The 25841-nt window shown below is 32.8% G+C and overlaps 3 protein-coding genes across 3 annotated transcripts in view; 1 reads left to right on the top strand and 2 right to left on the bottom strand.

Annotated features, from left to right (window-relative positions):
- Nucleotides 1–3598: 3598 nt before the first annotated feature.
- Nucleotides 3599–6286, bottom strand: LOC102592567 (probable folate-biopterin transporter 7). Its single transcript, XM_006347549.2, has 2 exons — nt 5730–6286; nt 3599–5048 (listed from the first exon to the last, which is right to left on the bottom strand). Exons 1-2 carry the CDS (start codon nt 6028–6030, stop codon nt 3991–3993), a joined length of 1359 nt encoding a protein of 452 aa, XP_006347611.1. The 5' UTR covers nt 6031–6286; the 3' UTR covers nt 3599–3990.
- A 6818-nt stretch (nt 6287–13104) lies between these two features.
- On the top strand, nt 13105–19613 carry LOC102592223 (bromodomain-containing protein DDB_G0280777). The gene is made up of 2 exons (XM_006347548.2): nt 13105–13740; nt 18411–19613. Exons 1-2 carry the CDS (start codon nt 13277–13279, stop codon nt 19054–19056), a joined length of 1110 nt encoding a protein of 369 aa, XP_006347610.1. The 5' UTR covers nt 13105–13276; the 3' UTR covers nt 19057–19613.
- A 738-nt stretch (nt 19614–20351) lies between these two features.
- Nucleotides 20352–25841, bottom strand: part of LOC102591893 (alanine--tRNA ligase) — a 14173-nt gene continuing 8683 nt past the window's right edge. The window contains exons 14-23 of the mRNA XM_006347547.2: nt 23742–23885; nt 23558–23629; nt 23388–23463; nt 23151–23293; nt 22960–23068; nt 22685–22872; nt 21531–21620; nt 21267–21449; nt 20992–21171; nt 20352–20763 (exon numbers count right to left, since the gene is read on the bottom strand). Of these exons, the coding sequence (XP_006347609.1) occupies nt 20692–20763; nt 20992–21171; nt 21267–21449; nt 21531–21620; nt 22685–22872; nt 22960–23068; nt 23151–23293; nt 23388–23463; nt 23558–23629; nt 23742–23885 (1257 nt within the window). The 3' untranslated portion in view covers nt 20352–20691. The remainder of the gene's footprint in view (nt 20764–20991; nt 21172–21266; nt 21450–21530; nt 21621–22684; nt 22873–22959; nt 23069–23150; nt 23294–23387; nt 23464–23557; nt 23630–23741; nt 23886–25841) is intronic.

The following is a 25841-nucleotide window of genomic DNA, read 5'->3' as shown; positions in this document are numbered from 1 at the left end:
TGTTGGGCTATTGCCCATGTTCCAGCCAAAGGCCCATGGCCTAATCCTACTTGAAAAAGGATTGGAATTATTCTCTTTATTTGGTTTCCAATTCTATTAGGAAAAGGATTGGAATAGTAATCCTATTTGGAGTTGGTTTTGGCTTTGTAAGGAAAAGCACAACTCTATAAATAGAGGATAGTCTTAAGAGAATAATTCAGATTGCTCATTAGTATTGTCTTTGAAAGACATTAGGACATAAGAGAGGTTTCTTGAGAGAGCTTTCAACAAGAGAGAAAAGAGAAGAAAAAGGGTTCTTTTGCTGCAGTCTTTTATTCCGACCAGCAACCTTCAGATCGTGTTTCCCGATTAGCTAACCGTTGGATCGGGCTGAAATTTGTACTGAGTGTTCCTGACATCTTGGTGGTTGATTTGAACGGTGGAGATCGGATTCAGAAGTCAGCAAGATCCTGTTTTAGGTCCCGAACAGAAGCTGAGTTTGGGTGGTGTTTCTTTCTATTTATCTTTTGTTGGTGTAGCTATTGTTTGTTCTCTTTTGGCACTTGTTGTGTAGCCATTAGAAGAATAATTGTAACTCTCTTATTGTTATAGTGAAGCAATTCGGATCTTGTCGATCCCGTGGTGGTTACCTTCGTTTTGAAGGATTTTTCCACGTTAAACTTGGTGTTCTTTATTTTAGATTTTCGTTTTCATCTTTTCGTCACAACACTACCATCTAAATTTCAAGCACTCTGAATATCAAAGCATCTTTTACTATTCCATTTTCGTTCTTTTTTTAGAACATCTGGATCAGTTTTTGCACATTTAAATTGCTAGTCACCTGCCATTTTTATCAATTCTTATAATTTTTCTTTGCCTCAAACTTCAAAGACACGGTGGAGAAGCTATTGACTGACAGCTTCAAAACTCATATGAAATAAATCATATGCTTTCAAGTCATGCAAATGATAAATCTATCTATATATAATAGGAGAAGAAAAAGTGACACGTGTCATCACCACAAAATTTCTTAATTATTAAATTTTGAAAAATAAAATTTAAATTTAAAAATAAGTCAACTTTTAAAATGTTTTGAAAAAAAACTACAACAACTACTTTTTTTTTTTTCAAAATAGTTACCACACTACTTACATTTTAAAAAGTCAAATAAAAATAGAAAAAGATAAAAATAAAATAAAAGGACGGTTGAAACCAATTATTCCGTTTTCTTCCTCTTTTTAAAAAATTAAAAAATGCTGTTTTTTTTACATAAGAGTATGCAATTTTGAAAAAAAAAATTACAAAATTAAAAATTTGAATTTCAAAAAATAACTAACCTTATCATTAGAAAACACCATCTTAAAACTACTACTCCACACCCTCTGAAAATTAATTCTTTAAATACATATTCAAAAAAAATGTAATATATATGTCAGTACAACAAATATTCTAGAATTTTTAGTTTTTAAAAATCTAATAATCAATATTAATAATTAATAATTAATAATTACTGATAACTTCCCACACGGTTGTAACCGTTCAGAAGTTTTATCATAATTTGATTATTTCATTAGATGATTGAAACAATTCATCATGGACAAATACGAATGAAGCAGGAGGTGCTCAAAAGAAGATTTTCATTTAAATGCTTTTCATGATTTCTCAAGTGGAAAGGTATTAAAATGTCAATGTGTCTTTTTGGTATGTATATCAGTTACTTCCTTTAGTTCTACATACTTCTTTGGTATTTTTTTTATATGTAGTTCGGATTGTATATTTTGTTATTCATTTTTTAGAATTACAACAATCCTCGAGATTTATATATATATGCAGTTCAATCTGTATATTTTGTTATTAAAATTTTAGAATTGCAACAGTCTTCGAGATTTTGTAAGTTATATGGGATGAAGTTTTTACATATGAATTTATTAACTATATATGGAAAGAGGCATTACATAAGTGTTTCTGCATAGTTTCACATTATCCGTGGGAAAAATTCCATTCGAAAAATCGTTTTGTGGAGGAGAGCATAAGCAAGACAAAGTAAAATAGGAAAATATAAACGTTTCTTATCCAGATAATTAATGTCATAGTAAAATATTAAATATAATGAACAATGAAAGTAAAATACAAATATTGTGCAAGCTACCTGAAATTAGTTCTATATATAATAATAATAATAATATAAACAAAATAAAATTACATATACATATTATTGATAATAGATTAAAACAATTACTAAATTCACAACAATCTAATGAAAGTTTAAAACTACAATAATTTCACTATAAAAAAAATAACAGTATTGTATTAAAGGATAGTAACAGACAAAAATAGTTTAAATTTTTAAAAAAACAATCATATGAAATTTAAATTTAAATTTTATTCAAAATGAAAAAGAATAGTAAAATTTAATTGCTATTGCACAAAATATAAAAATTAATTATTAAAAAAATTGATATATCTTAAATCAATATTGAATAATGAAATAATTCCCCCAAAAAAAGTAAAAGTACCAAAATATATTTAAAGTTCTCATATGTGAAATGTTTATTTTCAATATTTAACTCAAAACTTCATATAGAAAATAAAAGAGAAGGAAAATTATTATTTTAAAAAAAAATATTTATTGATTTTTTAGAGTATATAATGAAAATATAAAATGAATAATGACTTGCAAAATGTTGTTTTCAGATTTTCATTTTCATTTATATTTTCATTCTACCATATAAAATTTGTCTACATGTATTTGAATGTAAGATAATCATCAATATTGTTGCTTTCAACATATTGGATTAAAATTGACTTAAAATGAATTTGTTATATATATTTCTACTGTTTACTCATAAATAGCATGTTAGAGGTGCTTATAATTATTTATATAATTATTAATTATTTCAAAAATTACATCCTATATTATCTGTCATTGTTAATTTAACGTATTACTACAGAACAAAATTTATGATATATTTTAAAAAGGCTAACAAATAAAAAAAAGTTATAAAATAAAAAAAAGAGACTCATAGTAAATCAAAGGAATAGAAGATGTTCCCTTTTTTTCTTCTATCAAAATAAAATTTTGCATTGAAAACAATTTAATTTAATTGTGATTCTTTTTAATTGGTCGCTGAAATTTATTCTTCGTGTATTTTTATTTAATTAGATTATATATTTGATTAAATGAAAATAGTCTTATTTTGCAGGATTAAACCAGAGAGAAGCATGCTAAAGAAGTTGCAATATGATTTGTTGATTATATTTAGATTTCAGTTCAAACTTCAAAGTAGAATCATTATTTTTTATACTAGGTTTAAATTTGATACATGGATTTAAAGTCAATCAATTAGTACAAATATCAAGTACACGCTACATATGGTATTGATCTTCATTATACTAGGAGAGGGAGAATTTAGAATTGTTTGATTTCTTCGAAGAACATTATTTCACTACACATAAATTAGGGTAAAATTAATTTTATTAGCATCAAGTGTTTATATAAAATCAAAATATTATATATGATGACATATGCATTTTTATTACTCAATAATAATTCATATTAGTTATTTTTAAATTATAAAATTAATATATTTTAAATATCCGTGCAACGTGCGGGCTTTACTATGAGAAATAACGTCAACCTACAGTCTGATAACACGAAACTGCAAACTGATAAGGAGTTGTCTAAATCAATCCCAATTTTTAAGAGCATCATTTTGAACTGAAGACAACATTAACAATACATAATCCAATTAAACTATTAAATAGCGCACGATAATACAAGACATGCAATGCTAAATTTTGAATAGTAGTAACCAAAAACCTAAACTATAAGGTATTCACGTTTGTAATTCTATATGATGTATTATAAAGTGAATTTCCTTCTTAAGTTCCGAATGAGATCCTTCTGGAACAGTAACTATAGCAGTAATAAGTTGGAGAAGGCCGAGGGGAAGGTAAGTTTGAACTACTTACTGCTGAGCTGAATTGACTATCACTCACTGCTACAGCTGATCAACCTTCTTTTGGTTTTGTTTTAGCCTTGACACCATCAGGTATGCATGATGAATAATAAATTGGTAAGAGTGTACATGCTGCCTGTATTAACAGGGCATGTCCTAGGCCAGAGAAGTCATTCGCTGTCACCTGGACAAGCGATGACAGAACGACACCGAGATAACCACTTATAATAACAGCAATAGCTAAGGCAGACATGAGAAATGCCATGACAGATCCTTCACATCCCGGTGGGCAGAGCTGTGCCATTAAAACATTGAAGGGTAAGATCTTAAAGAAGTAGAGAACCTCCAGTAATCCGGAGAAGAGCACCACATACAATGAGTCAGGAATACCAAACATCCTGTATACCCCTTTCACGAATAAGAAATCCGAAAACATGAAAACAGCCATAGTAGCCTGAATTGCTGAGATTAGCTTCCTAGGAGACATTGATTTGAGGTTCTTATTGTAGATTATACCCCACAACAGCATTGCCGCCTGCCCAAATACTTTAGATATACCCAACACTGACGATTCAATACCTAAATGTTCTGTCTGGTAATAGAACATTGTCCCTGTTAGTGCTGGAATCATTGCATAAGAAGCTGCAAACCAAAGAATCGAATAATAGATCTCCGGTTTCCGCAACGCAACTAGAAGCTCTGAAAGTTGCGTTTTGATTCCTCGATCTGATGGACTCTTGGGAAGGTCCAAGGAGCTCTCATGAATAAAAATTGTAACCAGAAATTGAATACTTAAAAGAATGCCAAACATAAGGAACATCACTTGAGGGGAAAAACGATCAATGGCAATACCGCCTGCAAGGTTACCAAGAACTCCACCGACAGAAGCGGCAATCCAAACAAATGACTGGACCTGGCCTGATGAAGAATTTGGACTATTTTTGGATGATGAACTAGGTGGTTTTCCTAACTCTGCAACCATGGCATCATTGGCAACCTCAACTACAGAAGCACCCAAGTTTCCAAGCAAGAGATACAGAGTGATAGTAAAAAATGAAATATTTGAAGGGGAGAGGAATATAGCAATCCATGACACTGCCTGCAAAAATGCTGCACCAAAGTATAATCAAGTGAGCCCAAATGCATATTAATTGGTATGCCTACAGTGAACTACAATAAAATGCAAAATGACTTATTTCAGGAAACCTTATCTTCCAGTCAACCTCCATTACACAATGGAATAAACGAATTAAGAAACACTCCTATTCTTTTCCTTCTCCTCTTACTATAAGAATACTGCATACAATTCTTGATAACTTACTCATTGATCAAACATATTATTAGTTCCCTAATGTTGAAGTTAGAACAATGAATTTTGCAATTTCATATTCAGTAAAAAGGACAATCCGGTGCAAGAAACATCCCACGTTTACCTAGAGTTCAGGCATCTTACACTAACATGAGGGTCAGTGGCTGATTCCACATGTGAACTAAAACATCTAATTTCTGGAGAATCATACAAGAATCTATACAAAGTAAATACAACCTCCAGAACAGATAACTTGGCAGAAATTCATATTTCTTAAGGACACCAAAAAAACAAAGAATCCAAATAGAACATGAAAGTATGGCTATTAATCACTAAAAAGATCCTTTTTTTTAGTTTTCTAATTATGCATTCAGTGCATGTCCTTAACCCCATCCTGTTTACAAAAACAATCGGTTCATGGAACAAGCAAGTCATTTTCACTAGCAATAAAACAAGCAATATAAGAGAGAAAGTGTATGCACCTCCAAAGGCAATGTAAGGAACACGATGCTGTCCAAAAATGTAAAAAGAATCAGACAGAATTCCATAGAAGGGCTTAGCCACCATTGGCAAATTGGCAGAACACTGTAGGATTTGTAAGGTAGATGGGTCAACCTTAAGGCCATCTTTTAGAAAGAAATTAATTGCCATCCAAGGGAAACACCTGAATCCCTGCACCAAGAACCCTAACCCTAACAGCAATTTCCTCATCCCTTCACTCCCATTACCACCACCCCCTTTTCTTCTAACTCTTTCTCTGATAGCCTCAGATGATGATACCATAACTTATTCCTTCTAAAAAAAAATTACTGTGAATCTTTGATTGTTGGTACAGTAAGGTATCAAGAACCCAAAAAGCTGCTACCTTTAACAAGATTCAATTTTTGCAGAAATTAAAGATGGTGAAATGGGTATGATTTCAAGATTCTGTGTGAGATCCAAGAGGGTAGATGGTGGCGGAGAAAGCAAAAAATGAGAATTTTTTTGGGGGAATGTGAATTTGGGGGCGAGTTACTATATATAGAAAGTTCGCGCATATCGAAGATTCGTACTTTAGTGTCTCTCCTATTTTATCACTCTCTTTTCCTATTTTAGTATTCCTTCCGTCGTATTTTATATTTCATCCCTAATTACTTGTCCATTTTTTTTTTCTAATTTTTCTATTTACTTGTTCATTTTAACAAATCAGGACAAATTATTTTTACCTATTATACCATCAATTAATTAGTTTGAAGAAATAGAACTTCTTGAAAATTTTAAGTTTTTAATTCCACTTCATACTCCCTCCATCCCATTTTATATGTCATCCCTTTCTATAAATAGCTGGACCACAATACTTGTTATTTTATAAAATTTATGCATAAATTACCATATTTTGCCTATTATAACCCTTGATAGAATAGTTAATTAATCTTGTCATTTATTAATAAAGTTGATTTAATAAAACATTAAATAAGGATAGAAGGGTAAAGTTACATCATTTCTTAATGCAAGTGCAAAGTAAAAATGTGGCATATAAAGTGGGACGGAGGGAGTAATTAATAGGGGTAAAATAATAAACTTATTATGTCAATAATTGTTTTCTTAATAAGTGTATTAATTCAAAAGTGGACAAATAATTAGAGATAGAGGGAGTATGAGTTAGTTTGACTCGACACAAAATTTAAGAGAGAAAGACTTTTGAAATTAGTGGTAAAAAATAAGTGATAAAATTAAATTATTACTTAATGTAGAAATATGTTATTCTTTTTTAGACGGATAAAAAAAGAAAGTAAGTCATATAAAATGGGACATAGAGAGTACCATCCTTCGCTTTTTTTTTTTTTTGTCCACATTTAACGTGAATTATTAGCTCATCTCTGAACTATTAACAAATTAAAAACACTTCTTTACTTTATTAACTGGACTTAAATCCACCCCAATTTTGTAACATGAGTGAAATACATCCTTAAATTTTTGCCAAATTTAAATGTGTTTTTAGCACTTCTCTCAATTTTTTTATTAAAAATTACATGCTCCTTCAATAGTTTGAGACTCACTTACTATGTCATGTGGCTGATCTGATATTTAAGTTTAGTTAGTCAAGTAGATGCTTATTTTTAAAATCGTCAATAGTATGTGAACGAATCAAATAATTTACGTCAAGTTTAGGAGTCTTTTCAATATTTATCTCTAAAGACAAAAATAATCCTTAATATTTGAAGATAGATTCAAAATAATCTCAGAAATTATAAATACTAATAGATTACACCTCAAAAATTTATAAAAAATTAAAAGTAAGAATATTATACCTCCCACTAATCCCCTTTTTCATAATTTATTTTAATTTTAATATATATTTAACAAAAATTAAATATTAACTTTAATAATTTAAAGAATCAAAATTATTTGATGCATATTTAAAGTGAGTAAATATGAGTGAAGATATGATACTAAAAAAGTGAGTAAAATGTATAACAAGATCTCAATTATTAATTAGTGGGCACAAAAGTTCGTAAAAAGTGACGATGGTTGTGCTTTAAGCATGTTACACCTCGGACCACACTTACATAAGCATTTCCTTCATAGGGTGGTAATCTTAATTGGATCGTAGCTATCGAAGCGAAGACATAATTTGAAATTTATAAATTTAAAATTTTAGATATTTTTTTCAGTTGATAAACTCTATATTTAATAATTTATTCATATATAAAATTAGTTTTTCAGAGAAAAATATAATATTTAAATAATAGCTATTGAATTTAGTCGAATTCACAAACTCTACACTAGTTTTTTTTTTATTATATGATTCTTTGGTTTATAATTATTTAACGATTTATAACATTTAGGCAAAAATAAGTAATTTTTTATTATAAAAATAATTTAATGTAATAAAATAAAAATTAAGTGTTTGTTTATAAAATTGTCTTAATATAGTGTAAAATATGATAATATTGGTAATAATGTTGTTTGAAAGATACCTTTGATAAGTAGTTTTAAATGCATTTGTGAGACTCTTATAACCACTTTAGATTTGTCTAAAGTACAATGTTAGAGGGTGTTTCGATTGGCTTAAAAGTTGGTCAAACCTACTTTTAAGTAAATTTTTGACTTCTGAAAGTGTTTGACAAATATAAAAAATAATTTAAAATAAGTAAAAAATGATTTAAAATAAGTTGAGAAGTGTTTGACAAAGAATGACTTAAAATAAGTCAAAAACCAAAAGTAGGTCTCCCCTACTTTTTATTTCTTGACTTAAAAGTCATTTCAGTTTAACTTTTTATTTTTGACTTAAAAACTATTTTTTTTAAGCCAATCCAAATGGGTCATTCACAAGATCGGTAACCAATTTTAAAAAGGAGATATATAAAATGATCAAAATAGTCATTCATGTATGAGGATTGTTTTATGTTGATCCTTAATATATTTCATATGATTCATATGGTCCTTAATGTATATGAAAAGAGGATCATTTTAGTCCTTTAACCTAAAACTAACAAAAAAAAAAAAAAACTGTTAGATTTAAGAGATTTGCTTTCTTTCACCATCGCCACCATAGACCCTTCTCCTCAACTTCTTTCTGTTGCCATTTGAGATCATGCTCTATATCCTCATAAGAAAAATAATATACACTACACCCATTTCTCATCTCCATCTAACAAAATTTTCAGAAGCTTCCATTATCATACATAAAGAAGAATAAGAAAATCAAAATCATTAAAACAAATGTAAACCAAGTAAATCAAATAAAAGACTCAATTTCTCTTTCCAGGAGATCACCATAAATCAACTCTTTTAAAATTGTAACTAGTTATTCTTTCTTGTCGAAAGCGATTTTATGGGGAGATATAGCTTTTACTTTTTGTTTTTTAATACCCTTTTTTTCAAAAAATTTACAATTTTTTCAAGCCATTTTTTTAATTCTATTTTTAAAATTAAAGGGTAAAAATTGAACATACAGATGTAGAAAACAAATATTTTACAAATATTCTTTTGAAATTTGAAGAAACTTTTATGTGCATGAGAAGATTTTGGCAGGAGAAGTTGTAGAAGAAATGGAAAAAAAAGGAAAAGGGCCTAAAATACCCTTGAACTATGAGATTTGATACAAAAATACCCTTCGTCGACCTTTCGGTCCTAAAATACCCTTGTTGTCAATGTATTGGCCCTAAAATGCCCTTACTTTTGACGGCCACATTTTAAAATATTATTAAATGTATCATTTATTACGTGGCACGATTTTATTGGTGTGTTTACAATTCACCTAAACTAATCAAATTCCAACCTAAATTTGGATCCACCAAATAAACCCATACCCACCCCACCTAAAAAGAACCCCATTAAACTAAGAAAAAAAAACTTAATTCTCACAGAGGGTGTTCTTCAAGCCTTTTAGAGTAAAATCCTCCCATAGTGAATTTACTTTTCCTTAATACATACCCAAATTAGTAAGTGAACCTAAATTTAAGTACAATAAATGAATCTTCAAACAATTTGGACAATGGTAACCTACAAACTTAAGTTCTCAAATTTTGAAATTGAGATGTGAAAGATGTGAAATTCTTCGACTTCAAAAATGGAGTTCCGTTGATTCGTTCGACATTTTCCTCCATCTTATTCACCAAATCAACAGCCAAATCATAAACTAGATTACTTCACAATTAATTATATTTAACGATTCAAGACCCTTCAACTTTAAATAAATTTCCAACCTGATTCGGAATCCTTCGAACTCCAAAAAAATATCAGTAGATAAATTTGATTTTGGTAAGTATACTATTTTAAGCTTGAATCTAATTGGTATTGTATTTGAAACTTAAACTCGTCGTAAGTCAGCTGAATATTGAGAAGAAAAAAACCTGGTTTAAATATATTGAACACTATTGAAGCTCAAATAGAACTCTAATGGCGATTACAAATTTTTGATGTATAATTTGTTACTTATTTTGAAGTCGGTGATTCAGATTATTGTCTTGCCATCATTGTGAAGTTGTATTTTGATTTTGGAGGGCTTTGAAGATGAATTAGAATAGCTTGGAACGAATTTGTAGTTGGATTCACGAAGAAGGTGATGATAATTTGAAGACCAAATCAAATTTAGCATAATGAACAAGATGAAATCAAGGTTTTTTGCACTTAATTTAATGGGTATTTAGGGCGGGTGGGTATGGATTCTTTAGGTGGATCTTGGATTGAGATTTAATTAGTTAGGTTAATTTTAAAACACACTAATAAAATCGTGTCACGTAATATATGATACATTTATTAATATTTTAAAATGTGGCCGTCAAAAATAAGGACATTTCAGGGCCAAAACGTTGACGTCAAGGGTATTTTAGAGCCGAAAGGTCAACGAAGGGTATTTTTGTACCAAATCCGATAGTTCAAGGGTATTTTAGGCCCTTTTCTGAAAGAAAAAAAAAAGAAGATGAAGGAGAAGAACTGCGCAAGAAAGATGGGTGCCAATTGTGGGACCCACTGTTAAGTTTAGTGTTTTTTATGTTTTCAATTAATTTTTAGGGCTAAAGACCAAAAATATCTCTTTTATAATACATTAAGGACCATATGAATCATGTGGAATATATTAAGATCAACATAAAGCAACCCTCATACATGAATGACCATTTTGATCATTTTCTCTTATATATGTTTTACTTATTTTTCCTACTTTTTTTTATTATTATTTTAAAAGGATGGTTGTGTTTTCTTTTTCAAAATAGTGTTAACTATCATCTTCTTTTCATCATCTCGTAACTCAATTCACCACTTAAAATTTATTTGTCACATTCATGACAGATAGAAGTAAAAAAGAAATTGACATAATTTTAATAAAGAAAAATGACAATCAATGACATCACCAAGTTCTATCAACATTAGTTCAACTAAAGGTTCAAGTCATTTTCACTTCGAAATATATTTGAATATCTAAAATAGTTAATATTTTAAGTAGTGGTGAAAAATTGAGAACAGTTAAATAATATGAGAGTTTTAAAAAATTATGTAAAGCTATTTTAACTTTAAATATATCTAAATTATTCAATATGTATGACATATATATATATATATATATATATATATTAATCTTAATTTGAATTGTGACTATTACAATGAAAATTTTAAAATATATGTTAATTATTGTTGTTCCCTAAAATATTATGTAAGTATTTATGAATGAGAGAGATGTGTGCATATTGGCTTTAAGAGTTACCCTTATAAATAATTTTTAACAAACAAAATTAATTATATAAATATAAACCTCTACATAAAAAAATTTCTTTAAGTCAATAACTAGTCATATTTTTTTATCTAGTCACACTTGAAAAAGATTCTCATAATTTCTTCAACAATAATTTTTCTAAATAAAGAACATGATACATAATTTAGAGGATAGCGATATTAGTAATCTTCTTCTTAGAGCTATTTTTACTACCGTCTTGCTAATCATTCAATAAAAATAGTAGTATAAAATTTAAATTTACTAATCTCAAAGTTCTTTTTTGTTTAGAATTATCAATGAGAAAAAAAAAATATTTTAGAAAGAATTCAAAATATTCCTTTTTGAAAACCTCTTCTTTATAATGCAATTTTTTTGTTGTTTTATTTTGGGTTTTATATAGTTAACTAGATACAAAAGCCCGGACAAGTCCGAGCCCAATATATATTATTTTATTTGTTATCAATTATTTTTATAATATTTAAAACATACTTTTTAAATAATTTATGTGAGACATATGATATTTTAAGAGTCCTAATTTACAAGCAGTCACAATAAATCTAAAATGACTAAATTATCCTCCAACTTAATGGATATTTACGGAAAGCACACACGTCGACAGAGTTTTATGTACTTATTCCCTCTTATTCGTGTGTAGTCAGAGGCGGAAATAGGTGGAGATTCATGAGTTCGAACGAATCCACTAGCTTTTTTGTAGACCATATATTTGTATTAGAAAATTAAATAAATATATGTATATTAACACGTGAACCCTCAAACAAAATTGATTTAAAAGCCCAAACCTTAATCTTGTGTAGTGGACTTGTAACTAAAGATTCTATGGATGAAACTTCTATAATTAAATTTTAATTTATATCGCTTGAGGTTTTTAACATATTTAATGGTGATGTTTTTTAATGTGTTCTATAATTAAGATTTTTAATATGTATTTTCTATACTAATTAAATAAAAATACAACTTTAATTAAAATATTTTCTAATAAATATATATAATAATTTCTTGTTATAAAATAAGTCTAATAGTAAATGTGTTTGATACTTGTTCCTTTTTTTGTAATTTAACATTCGAAAAACACTTTCTAAAATGAAGACAAATACAATATGCTAATCAAATATTGAGAAAAACATTTTATGAATGAATTACCCTAACACAAATTATTTTTTCTCGAAAATGTTTTTTTTTTTTTTTGAAAATCTGTATGTAAAAAGTGCTTATCAAAATAAGTTTTTTTTATCGCTCAGCAAGCAGTGCCCTAACAAAATTTACAAGTTAACTAAATTGTTCTTATTTACTATTCAATCACTAAATTTAATATCCTTTTTTCTTTTACCCCGTTAACCTTTTAGTGATACTTATTATTTTTTATTTAAAAAAGTAAAATAAAAATAAAAATTATTTTATCTTAATTTTTTAAAATGACAAAATATTCTAAATCATTATCTATATGATTAAATTCTTTTCCAAATATAGTAGAAAAGAGTGTTTCAAATTATGCTATTTGATTCTAATCTATTTTAAAAGTATAGAGATATTTGAATTGTTTGTACAACTAACAAAATCAACGAAAATCTTTGAAATTATTTCAATATCGAACCTTCGATTTCGAATTAAATGTCCTTATATAGCAATCTTTTGTCTCGTGGTTGATAATATTAATATTATAATACTCTACTAGTGTTAGCCAGGAATAATTAGCGAACCGTTACATGTAAATTGAATCCTCCTCCGACCCTGGTGCTATTAAGCAGCGCCATTGATGAAGAATTCAGGAATTTGCAAGAAGATTAGGGTTTGATCCGACTGATAATTTCAAAAATGGATGAAGCGAAGGCCTTGGCTCAACAGCAGCAGTTAATGATGCAACAGCAACAACAACAGCAGCAGCAGCAGCTACTCTTATTGCAGCAGTTTCAGCGCCAGAAACAGCAGCAACAACAGGATGCCATGGCTCGATTCCCTTCGAACATTGATGTTCATCTCCGTCCTCAGCAGCTCCTTCATCGTCCCCTTACCCCTCTTCAATCACAGAACCCGAATCCAAACCCTAACCCTAACCCTAACCCTAGCTCTAGCAATAACCCGTCAAGCCAGATCCCCAATCAACAAAACCCGGGCACTACCCAACAACAACAACAACAACAGCAGCAGCAGCAGAAGTTGACACGGGTTGCCCCGGAATCGAACCGGGTGGAGCTCCAGATGGCTTACCACGACGCTTGGCGAGTCTGCCATCCTGACTTTAAGCGACCTTTCACTTCTCTTGAAGACGCTTGCGAAAGGTGCTTTCTTCTCGCCTCTTACGATTAATTTTCGTAGATTAGAAATGACTTTTGAGTAGATGAAAAAAGTAGTTTTTGTTTTCAAAGTGAAAAATGATAGAGTTATGTTTGGCGTGAATACAAATTGAAGTTGTTTTTGATTTTTTGGGAGTAATTCGGAGTGAAAAACAGCTTTTTTGGTAGAAAAAAACATGGTTTAACTGCATTTTTGGACATCTATGTTTTTCTGTTCTCAGTGGGATACACTGGGTATGTTGTGGTAGTATTTTTTTTCTTTTCTCATGTTATTCAAAACGTCTATTTGTACAACTTCTGTATTTTTAGCTGATCTATGGGAGGTTGAAGGCTTCCAAATTCATCCTCATGCTTATAAATATTGAGAAAAAAATATTATAGGGGTAGGACAAGGCAAAGATGTGAGTAGGTATTTTCATATTCCATTCACATGTACTTGTACCATTTGAACTGCAATATGCAATTAGGGATAGGTTCTAAAACAACAGTGCATGCTTCCATCTGTGCTTAGAGTCCTTGTTCTTCATATGAGCAAATATCCAATTGCGGAGCAGGTATGCTTTTGTTTAGGAATATATTGCAGGTACATTGTAAAGAATTTGTAGTATCCGTTTATGGTTATGTCTTGTTATACTATAGCAGATGTACTTTATATTCGTGTTACTATTGGTATGCTCACTATGCTAAATAAGTGATTTGTACTGTTTAGTAAGAAGATTCAAGAAGAGTAGCTTACTTGGCCCTTTGAAGTGCCCTAGTATTTTTGTTAGTCACAAGTTGAAAAAAGGCATATGTTTTGATCTATTTATGAACCCCCCGAAAAAGAGATAATAATGTGAGAAGTTGGAGCCCGTGGTTCCAAAAAAATAATCACGACTCACTCCCAGATTAGTTATTGGCTATATCAGTCCCTATATTAATATTCAGAGGATTCATTATAGTTAGACTATGAGCCCGTTTGAATTGACTTAAAAAAAGTAGCTTTTAAGTCAAAAATATAAAGTCAAACTTAAATGACTTTTAAGTCCAAAAAATAAAAAGAAGGGGAGGCCTACTTTTGGTTTTTAACTTATTTTAAGTCATTTTAAACTTCTTTTAAGTTATTTTTAACCTTGCCAAACACTTCCTAACTTATTTTAAGTCATTTTTGACTTATTTTAGGTTTTTTTTATAATTGCCAAACACTTCTAGAAGTCAAAAACTGACTTAAAAGTAGGTTTGACTAACTTTTAAACCAATCCAAACACCCTCTATGTCACCTCATCAAGTGGAGTATGGCACTTGACAAACCTGCCTGTTGGCTGTGTTCATTTGTGGTATTTTTAAGAGAAAATGATCAAAATGGTCCCTAATGTATGAGGGTTGCTTTACATTGATCCTTAATATATTCCACATGATTCAGATGGTCCTTAATGTATTATAAAAGGTACTCAATTTGGTCCTTTGCCCTAAAAGTAACAAATCCATAAGTTAAATTTAACTGCAGGGCCACTCAAAAATAAAATACCAAAAGCTCCCTTCTCCTTCATCAGGCATAGCTGAAAAGCTTGGCCTAATTCTTCTCCCTTCTCTCTTCTCCGGCGATTATAATGTTCTAGGCCATCGACACACCGCCGCTCGTCCACCAGCCAGCCGTTGCTCTCCACTTCAGCCCCTCCTCCACCCATCTTCTGTTCCCACTGTTTATTATCCCTAATCCAAAATTAGGATTTCTAAAAAAAATTATATTTATTAGTATTAAGTTAGAAAATTAGTTTATTTTTTTACATTGTTATAGATATTATAAGATTTGATCCTATATTTAGAATTGTTAATGTCTCTAGTGAGAGCCAATTGTATGTGTTCGTCACAATTTTGTTTTAACAGACCCTGTGTCCCTGTGTTTGAGGCAACATTTTTCAGCTTAAAATTTGTCATAAGGGGTTGATGAAGCATCAACCAAGCAAATTTCATGTTGAAGGCATTGTAAAAACGAATTCACAATTTATATAAAACAAGATGAACTCGGTCCTTCAATGTTTATCAAAAGTAGAACTCAATTAATCTGAACCATACTTTTGAGAAGTAATATTTTTTAAAGTGGAAGAGAGATCCTTTTGATGGCTAAGGTAAAAAAAAAAAAACGCACAAACTCTCTGAAACAGAGCTTCTGATGGGAAGACGTAGAGAATGAAGGAGAAAGGGAGCTTTTGGTATTTTTATTTTTTCGTGGGCCCCAACATTAAATTTAACTGATGGATTTGTTATTTTTAGGGCAAAGGACCAAATTGAGTACCTTTTATAATACATTAAGGACCATATGAATCATGTGACATATATTAAGGATCAAAATAAAGTAACCCTCATATATTAGGGACCATTTTGATCATTTTCTCTATTTTTAACAAGGTCAAGTGTTTTTCTTAAAATGGAATTGTATTTTTTTGTTGCATTTTTGGTGTAAAGAGGCTCTTTGCGGAAGATGTAGATTCTGCAATTGACATTATTGGGTCACTGTAACCTGTCCAGGAATAGGCATTTTTTATCTTTTGGGGTTCCTGTGACTATGTTTCACTTAGCATAGTCTTTGTGCTGAGGGGTACTCTTTTTATATAAAATATATTACTTCTTCCGGGAAAAAAAATCATCAACTAGAGTCATCGAGAAGTACATACTGAACCCTTTAAATACTCCTAAATATTCACTATGTAGCAGAAGAATCACTGAACTCCCTTTGATGACTGTATAATATACAACATCTTTGCACCTACTTATAGTAGTTTCAAGCTTTAATTGGCATAAAAGGATGTATTTAACATACTTTCGTGTAGTGCTCGTTTTCTTTTTTCATGAGCTGTCCAGATGAAATATAAATAGGTCTTAATTATTTCTTACTTCTAGACAAGCCATGGAAATACACGAGTTTTTGTCACTTCTTAAAAGTATGTAAATTGCTTGAAAACCTGTTTTTAACTTTGAACATTCTCAGCTGTCTTTCTCTTCATACATGATGTAATTGCAATAAAGAAGCAGAGCTCTTACCCTTCTTTTTGTTAATCTATCCTTCGTTCTCTATCTCCTCCTTTTAGGGGAGATAGTATAGACAACTGTTTAAAAGGACTCTTTTATTTGATGGAATGATGGGCTCAAGGGATTTGACAAAGGTTGAGGGACTAATGACTTAGGTCACCAATATGAGTCTTGTGCTATGCGAACTAAGCCTAGTATTTAAGTGGAAAAGGGAGGTGGTGGCCGTTACCCCTGAGTTTGGAAGTCTGCAAATGGTCCTAAGGGTTGGTTCAAACGGATTTCATGGTCATAAAATAAAGATTTGACAGAAAGATGTCTTAATTTTTTAATAATTTGAATTTTTAGTGTTTCAGCGTTGTTTTTTTCCTTTTCAATATAAGTTCACGATAGAATGGTTTGTCTAATGCTTGCCATTCACAGCTTTATCTCCCAATGGTAAACATTGCAATGACTCAACAATGATTATTGAATCAAGGGAAAAGTGGTTTTGCAAAACCATTTTTTACACGTGACCAATTATATATAATTCGGCCACGTCATTATTATTTTTATAATAAAAATTCAAAATTCTGAACAAACTTTTTTTGCAAAATCATTTTTTACATGTGGCCAATTATAATTCGGCCACGTCATTATTTTTTTTCAGAATTTTGATTTTTTATTATAAAAAAAATAATGATGTGGCCGAATTATAATTGGCCACGTGTAAAAAATGATTTTGCAAAAAAAGTTTTGTTCAGAATTTTGAATTTCCGAATTATAATTGGCCACGTGTAAAAAATGGTTTTGAAAAAAATGTTTGTTCAAAATTTTGATTTTTTATTATAAAAAAAAAATAATGACGTGGCCGAATTATAATTGGCCACGTGGCAAAAATGGTTTTGCAAAACCACCGTTAAAAAATAATGGCATGAATGAGCCTTTTCTTAAACGGTAATGGCATAGATGAGCCAAACTTTTAACGGATGGCATAAATGAGCCTTTTCTGAAAGTTCGATGGCATATTTGAGCCTTTTCCCTTGAATCAAAGAACACCAACTCCTCTTTTTTTGTTAGAAAGTCTAGTTATATTTTTGAGAAAGGTAAAAGTATATTAATCATCAGCACAACCTTTGTGCGGGAGCCATATTTATTAATTGCAACAACAAAAGTGTGGCCTTTTTCTTCTTACAGGCTTGTAGGAATTCTAATTGAGTTTCAGCTTCCTCTATATGGTTTTCTTTACACTAAAAATGAAGTAACAATACACAATTAGAAAGTCTAGTATTTCTAGCTGAGATGTACACTTCTGAGGAGTGGCATCATGAAAAAGGAACTCCAAAGTCCAAAAGATGGTTTTGTGACTTATAAAAAGAACGTCTGCATATAGTTCCATTTTCTTGGCTCCAGTTCATAGAAGTAGGCAGGGCCATGAGAATCTCTCTCTCTATAGCCAGCTTTATTGGTTGCCAAAAGCTACTCTTGACTGACTAGATCCCATGCTGCACATTGTAGTATAAATGTATATTCTCTTGATGTTTATACTTTATACCATTCTTTTTATTTTACTGGAATTAGTATGTGGATACCTATCAGAAAAGTTAATATAGAAGGCATCTCGCCGATGGTATTGACTTCAGACTTCTTCCGTGTGTCATTTTTTTTAGGCTTCTGCCTTACCATGTGGTGGCAGACTATGAAGCAGAGGAGGATGATAAGATCCTTGATTCAGACACTGGTGGCCAAATGCTTTCTCGTTCACAGCAGTGGGATCACAACATTGCTGTGAAAGTTGCAGAGTTTACTGCAACATTTGAGAAACAAGTGCTTGCATTTAATATAATTTCCCGCAAGAGAGATGTTGGAGAATTCCGGACTGAGGAGAAACTCATGTTAGAGCAGTCACTGTTGCAAGAAGAGAGGAGAATCCTGCTTGAACTGAAAACAGAGATGGAGGCCAGGCAAAAGATGGGTCGAGAGACTCATGATCCTAATTTGCAAATGGCAGCTCTTGTTCATGCAGAACAAGCCCGTGCTGAATCACAAGCTCGTGCTGAGATGATGAACCGAGCGCCAATACGAGCTAGTGCACTTGGGCCTAGGGGGAGCAATATTCAAATGGGTAATGATGTTGGTGAGCACGGACAGGAAGTTAGCCCTGATGAAATGATCAACGGTTGGGGAAACAATGGACATAAAGACGAAAAGGAACCATCAGAGGACTTTTTGAATGATGAAGAAACTGATAATGGAGATGTAGGTACTCAGAGTGAGTGGCGTGGAGGTGGGGAGTTGGATCTGAACACAAGATGAATCATATAAGACCTATCAGTGTTTGGCATTTTCCATGTGAAAAGTGAATATTTGTGTCAAAGTTTAGCCCACCATATACTTTGGTGCATTCTGTTACTGATTCTACACTTGAAAGTTGGTAGAAGCTCACCTATTAAGATTAGGACGACTGAAGATAGTTTTATTGTGCGTACACTGGAAATGAGTTGTGTCTTTCTGTGATCTACAGGAAAAATGGTATCACTCCTGATATCCAGATATGTCAAAGCTGCATTTCTGGTGAAAATAGCATGCCAATGCCGTATCTGGTCATATCAGTCACGAAGACTCTGTTCTACTATAAAGATTTGGCACATCCGATGAAGAACCCGCATGCTTCTCCCCTTTGCTTGACAGTCATTACTTTGTCAATAACGTAATTAACCAGTTTGACATCCGTGGTGCAAAGAACGATTTGACCTGCATGGTGTTTTCTTGTTTTTAGAATCTAAGTGAATGAAACACATCTTTTTTTGGAGTGGGTCGTTAGTGTTGGTCTCTTTCTTCTTTATGGAAATTGAACCACTGTTTCTTTTTTATCCGTACACCTGCACAGACCAAAGCTGTTTTTGCAAATTCTTTTGTATAATTACCAGAATTGTTGTTTTGCTGTTCAGCCAGTGAAATAGTCATGTCCCTGAAAACACGGTTTACTATTCAAGAACACAAGCTTAAAAGATGAATAATGAATATGAGCAGCAAGGAAACACTCCTCTCCATGACTCTTGACAACAGCTTCATGGGTTTCAGCAGTGCAATGTCTTTCTGCCCGGAGCTGCAGCTCTAGCTGGCTGTTCTCTGGTTGCAGATTCTCTCTCCACTATATATCACTTGACCGTTAAGTGAATTATCATTGATTGTGTAATCAAGTAGATAAGATGGGGAATTCATGTACGACTCTAATCAATCTGTCTTTTGGGTTTATTTTGTGAGATTAATTGATTTTCTACTCTACAATCAAGTAGTGAAACAACTGTTTCATTCACTGTAGTATGCCTTGCAGTGTATACAATATGCAAGGAAACTAATTTGCATCCATTCCACTCTTTGTTCTCTTAAATGACCAAATTTAAAGTGTCGAACATAACTTCTGGTGGAATCGGAAGCATCAATCAGAGTTAAAACTGTCAAAGTTAAACTTGCTCATTGCATCTGAATTCACGTACTTGAGCCACAATTTCCTTTAATTATATGTCTGCATAATTTCTCTTTCACAACAAGTTTCATGTTCGCACCATGTCCTTTCTTTTTACATCTACGAAATGCCATTAACCCAATTCAACGGAATACTAGTTGTAATCAGAAAACACAAGCTAACAGACGCACTATCACAACAGGAAAATCTTTCTACTTTAATCGTTCTCGTGTATAACAATTATGCAGTATGCAATAGGCAGGTAACTTCAATATAAATCTTCTCTAATTTTCCTTTACTTTCTGCATGTAAAATGTTAGATCACAGAAAGCAACATAAATGACCCCACAGTTGTATATGATGGAAGTTAGCTCTGAGACAGCCTCCACGACCCATTGAAAATCTTGATCAATCAATATTGCTTAGAATAGTTGCATCAGCCTCGGCCATTGAACACTGCAATGACATACTGGCCTTGCTCATCAATTTAATTTCATAGCTGCAAATGATGCTGCAACATCCATTGCCTCGTCAACTTTTGATATATCAGTTGCCTGAAAGGAAAGAAATTTAACCATCATGAATAGAATAGTAACAAGCAATGTATAAGCAACGCAAACTCATTAAGGCAAAAGATGAATGTCAAGTTTGACAAAAAACTTGAGATGTATGCAACACATCCATCACAAGTAGTAACATATCAGTTTTTAAATGAAACCTGCTTTGTACAGTGTGCATGAAGTTAAGCAGAGCATGAAGATAAGTCAAAATTGAGTACAAACCTGGCCTTGGGCGAGACCACCTTTTCCTCCTCCACCCTTACCTCCCAAGGGCTTCAAAGCTGCATTCAACCAATCTTTAACATTCAACTGCTGGCACTTGTCACCTTTCTCTGGTACACCAGCACAGACCAAAACTTTGTTTGCAGCTTCATCTTTGCTGAATACCAGAACTGCCATACCCTGTTCAGACAATTAAACAGTCAAGTGACTTTTATATAAATTACAAATTTTAGAGGAGAATACGAGCACAAGTTTAGCAGGTATGAGCAAATAACCTTCTGCTCCATGACTTTGACAACTGCTTCACGGACTGCAGCAGTGTCCAAACCCACGCCAATCTGCAAGATGCAGTATGCTTTTCCACCAGAAGCTGCAGCTTCAGCCATTTCTGAGGCAGCTTTAACGGCTTTTTGTATATTCTCTGCAGCTATCTTCTTTTTGGCCTTTATAACTTGATTCTGAAGAAAAATCATCAGCATATTAGTTTTCTTTCCTAAGCAATTTCATTCAACTTCGGCCACAACAGAAACAATTCATACCTGGAGGACTGAGAGCTTGGCCTTGAGATCAGTTTTCATAACAGTGGGAATTTGTGCCCTCTCCACGGTAGCATTCAAAGAAGTTACTTTCTGAAATTAAGAAGTTGATGTATGAATTCATCAGATAAGGAAACAATAGTAGCAGGAAGAAAAGGATCAGACAAGATTGAAAGAGCCTTGGATCAAGTTGATTGACCAAGATTAAAGAACAAAAGATGCTTGGCTGGAATAGATTAGCCAGAAACTATCCAGCTCCACGACATCCTAACAAGGAAGATACAGCACAGGGGAGAAATTAAAAGAAATATATGACTGGAATAAAGTAAATCTTACCAGCAGCTTGCCACATTAAGTTCTATACTTCAGTGTTCAATGAAACAAAGAAGACATGCAGTTCTATAACTACATTTCTTTTAGTTCGATATGAGTGGTTAATTAAAGAAGATACATAACTATGTCGCATAACTGCTGAATGAACAAATCATTTAATAGGGAGAACAATAAGCGGTCCAGTTCCATGACAGCCCAAGCAGGAAGATAGAGTGCAGGGGATCAAATTTAAGAAGTAAATGACAGAATAAAAGAAACATGGTTACTAGGAGCACATTTCCTCGAGAGCATTATGAAACAAAAAAAAGATAGAAAGCAGTCCAATATCTTATTCCCTCTCCACCAGGAAACAAAAACAGGAATACACCCTCACAGAATATAACAACTAAGGGCAGATGATACTTCCATGGCATAAGCATCAGAACCAATTGAGTTGGCTTAGCACTGACGTATGTAGGAGTTTGATGTTAAGACTTGTAGAAGGTTGGCTCTGTAAGCTATTGTTAGCCAATGAATGAATACAAATAATTGTATCAAGGACTTCATAGCACTACTTTTTGTAAGAATTAGTAGTTAGTGTTAGCCGCTATTACCATTCAATTTCACTTCAAATCATCAAGACCAAAAAAATCCACTTCAACAACTCTAATCCTCAATGATTACTCTACAGGTTGTTTTACTTGGATGCACATTTTTCAGGGAAGTTAAATGATTCTAACACCTGCTTTTATCAAATAAAAGAATTTTAATTCCTGGTAAGGAAAGAAACCAAATAGTACTCAGGTTTTACAGGCTCAAGAAGAGTGGGCTACACAAATACTAACCTCTTCCAGCAAGCTTTCATCAGTCTGGAATGCTTCATTTACTTTCTGTTCAAGTGAGGATGCCAAATCAGTGGCCTCAAAAGCACGATAAGTTGTGACAGCAGTAACCCTTCGGATTCCCTTGGCAATTCCCTCCTCAGACATCAGAGCAAATGCCTTAGCGTCTCTTGTATTAGAAATGTGTGTTCCTAAGTATCCATAAATTAGTCATAGGAACAGATCATAATTCATAAATGTACTCCCATAAATAGCATTAGAGGATAAAAGAAAAATACCACCACACAGCTCAGCAGAGAAGGATGACCATTCTTCATTTTCTGGATTAGCAAGAAGGTCCTCCACTTTCTGACCAATTGACACAATCCGCACAGGATCTGGATACACCTATAACTCCACCAGGAAAAAAGTAAGAACGTTTAAATGTCTGAACAAACAACAAAGACGGGTGAAATTGTGAAGGCCTTACTTCACCAAAGACAGCTCGAAGACCTTTTATACTCTTAGCATCAGACAGCTTTGCCTCCTTTGAGAATACATCCAATTCAGACTTAATTTGCTCATTGACAATGGATTCAATTTTTCTTAGCTCCTCTGGCTTTACCGGCTTCCCTGTTCAAGTCATTAGAACATTATCATTCTTCATAGAAAGAAGCACACCGGCACACCCACAACAACAGAGACAGCCACACAAAAAAGGGCTTACCGTGAGAGAAGTCAAATCTCAATTTTTCAGGAAGAACAATGGAACCTTTCTGGTCAATATGGTCACCTAGTACTTCCTGCATTTGTTCAATAACATTATCAGATAATCAGCTCTAGAAAGTATGGAGATGCTGGAACCTGAATCTCTTTATTTTCTGCTAGAGGAAGTACCTTTAAGGCGAAATTTAACATGTGAGTGCATGTATGATTGGGAGCAATCAATGTACGCCTGTTATAGTCAACCTACTCAATCCATCAAAGGAATCAAACCCAATAATGTAAGTAAAAAGAGGTAAAACAAATCTGAAAGCTTGCATCATATGGTTGTGGAAGGCCAAGTAGAAAAAAGTGTCACCTTACAAATTACTTTATCACCAACAGAGAACTTGTGTGCCTGTCCACTGAAAGATCCAATATGAAGAATGAATCCTCCATAAATTTGAACATTACAAACTTGAAAAGCGCCACTGGGGCTTTCCAGTGAACCAGTGTCGTATATCTGTATCCAAATAGTCAAATAGCTGTATCAGCATCAGGAAAGTAGAGTACAACATGACATAAGGAGAAAAAAAGTGCTACATGCAACCAGAGTTTCCTCTTCACAATCTATAACTTTTCTTGTTGATAAGTTCATGTTCCATAAGCTTCACATTTCTGAAATTACAGCACTGTAGTGGAAAGAAGCAAAAAACTTGACAAATGGAAGTATTTACTAGCCTACATGTTAATTTCTCATTTAGACGAAGCGTATAGGCATTCAACAAGAAAGTACACAACAGAAATAAACTATTTAAAGATCATCTGTCTTTTATGCAGCAAGGAACAAAACTACCATTAAGGTTACGCTCTTGAGGGAAACAAGAAAGTGATTCCTCAAGTTTCTGAAGAACGTGAAATCCTCACATTGTCACCATCCATAACTTCGCATGCTACATTTGATTGACGAGAAAAGAAGAAAATATGATAGGAGATATCAATTAGATTTCACGACAGACGAGGGAGGGGCTACTATATTGGTTGAACCTCTCCATCTCCAAACAAGTGGAAAGTGAGGATTAAAAGAAGCTGCAAATCAAAAAGGAGAATTTTTTCCAGATGAAGTAAGATGTTGTCATTAAAATAAAGCCAACTAGAAGGTTCCCAGTTGAAAACCGAGGCTTTTGGAGCATAAACATGTTAGTCTCCATTACAAAAAGCTATAGTTTTCAGGGAGTGTCCTGGAGTTGATCACATTCAAAACACCTGGCTTTTGGAGCATAAACATGTTAGCCAGGTGTAAGATGTTGTCATTAAAATAAAGCCAACTAGAAGGTTCCCAGTTGAAAACCAAATGCCTCCTGGCTTTTGGAGCATAAACATGTTAGCCTCCATTACAAAAAGCTATAGTTTTCAGGGAGTGTCCTGGAGTTGATCCCATTCAAAACACCTGGCTGTTTCTTTCACTTCTAACAACCCAAAAAATAAGTGCAGGAATCATTTCCCAGACCTTCTTGATGGGTTTGTCAACTCACCAAAAAATCCAGCTAGCGTACGCTTTCTTGATGGACCAGGCATACTCCAAGTTAGTCTAAAGAAAGAAAGGAAGAAATTCCAGAAGCAGTAGGCAGTGAGAAATGGTTGACACTCTCAAAATTTTGGTGGCACATATAGCATCTTTTAACTAGGGCAATTTTCCTCTTGCAGAGGTTGTCTTGAGTTAATGCCGCTTCCCTAAGGACTGTCCAGGTGAAGCAGGACATTCTGAGTGGCACATTGGTTCTCCAGACATATTTTCATGGCTTGTCCTCAAGCACACCATTCTGAGAACACAAACTTGTAACCTTCTTTGACTGTGAACTTTCTTTCCTTTGAGCTACCCCATAAGATTCTATCTGGTTCCTGGGCTTCAAAAGTGAAACCCTCCAAAGTGGCAAATCAAAAACGGGAATTTGAGTCATTTTTTGTGTCTTTCTTCAGATAACCGAGAAATCCGTAAATGTCAAAAACTTGGTGGATACTGGGCCGGCCTATTCCTCTACCTCTCTCCACATAAATACAAGGCCTTGGTCCTCAGCAGGGCTCTAACACCTGACTTGTGCCTAACCAACACATCATTTGTTGCGATTTTACCATTAGACTAAACCCTAGGGGCATTCGAGAGAATGTTGCGATTTTACCATTAGAATAAACACTGGGGACATTCGACAGAATTACTTTTGTTTGATACTTCCCTAAATATTTCCCAAGAAACGCTTTCCCCTTAAGTGAACAATTAGCAAATGTTCATCACTGGATCTTTGCATCAAATTATCTCTACAGTGCAACTTCAGAGTTATCTCTACATATGTAGGCATTAATGAGTCTCTACTCTTTACTATACTGAAGTTGCACTGTAGAGGTCACCCCTCTATAAAGCATTGTTGTTCAGGTTAATTTATGTGGGTGTGGGTGGGTGGGGTGGAGTGGGGGGGGGGGG

Source organism: Solanum tuberosum, unplaced genomic scaffold, assembly GCF_000226075.1.
Source record: "Solanum tuberosum cultivar DM 1-3 516 R44 unplaced genomic scaffold, SolTub_3.0 scf00093, whole genome shotgun sequence".
In the NCBI taxonomy this organism is placed as follows: Eukaryota; Viridiplantae; Streptophyta; class Magnoliopsida; order Solanales; family Solanaceae; genus Solanum; species Solanum tuberosum.
This window is presented reverse-complemented; position numbering and strand designations above follow the sequence as displayed.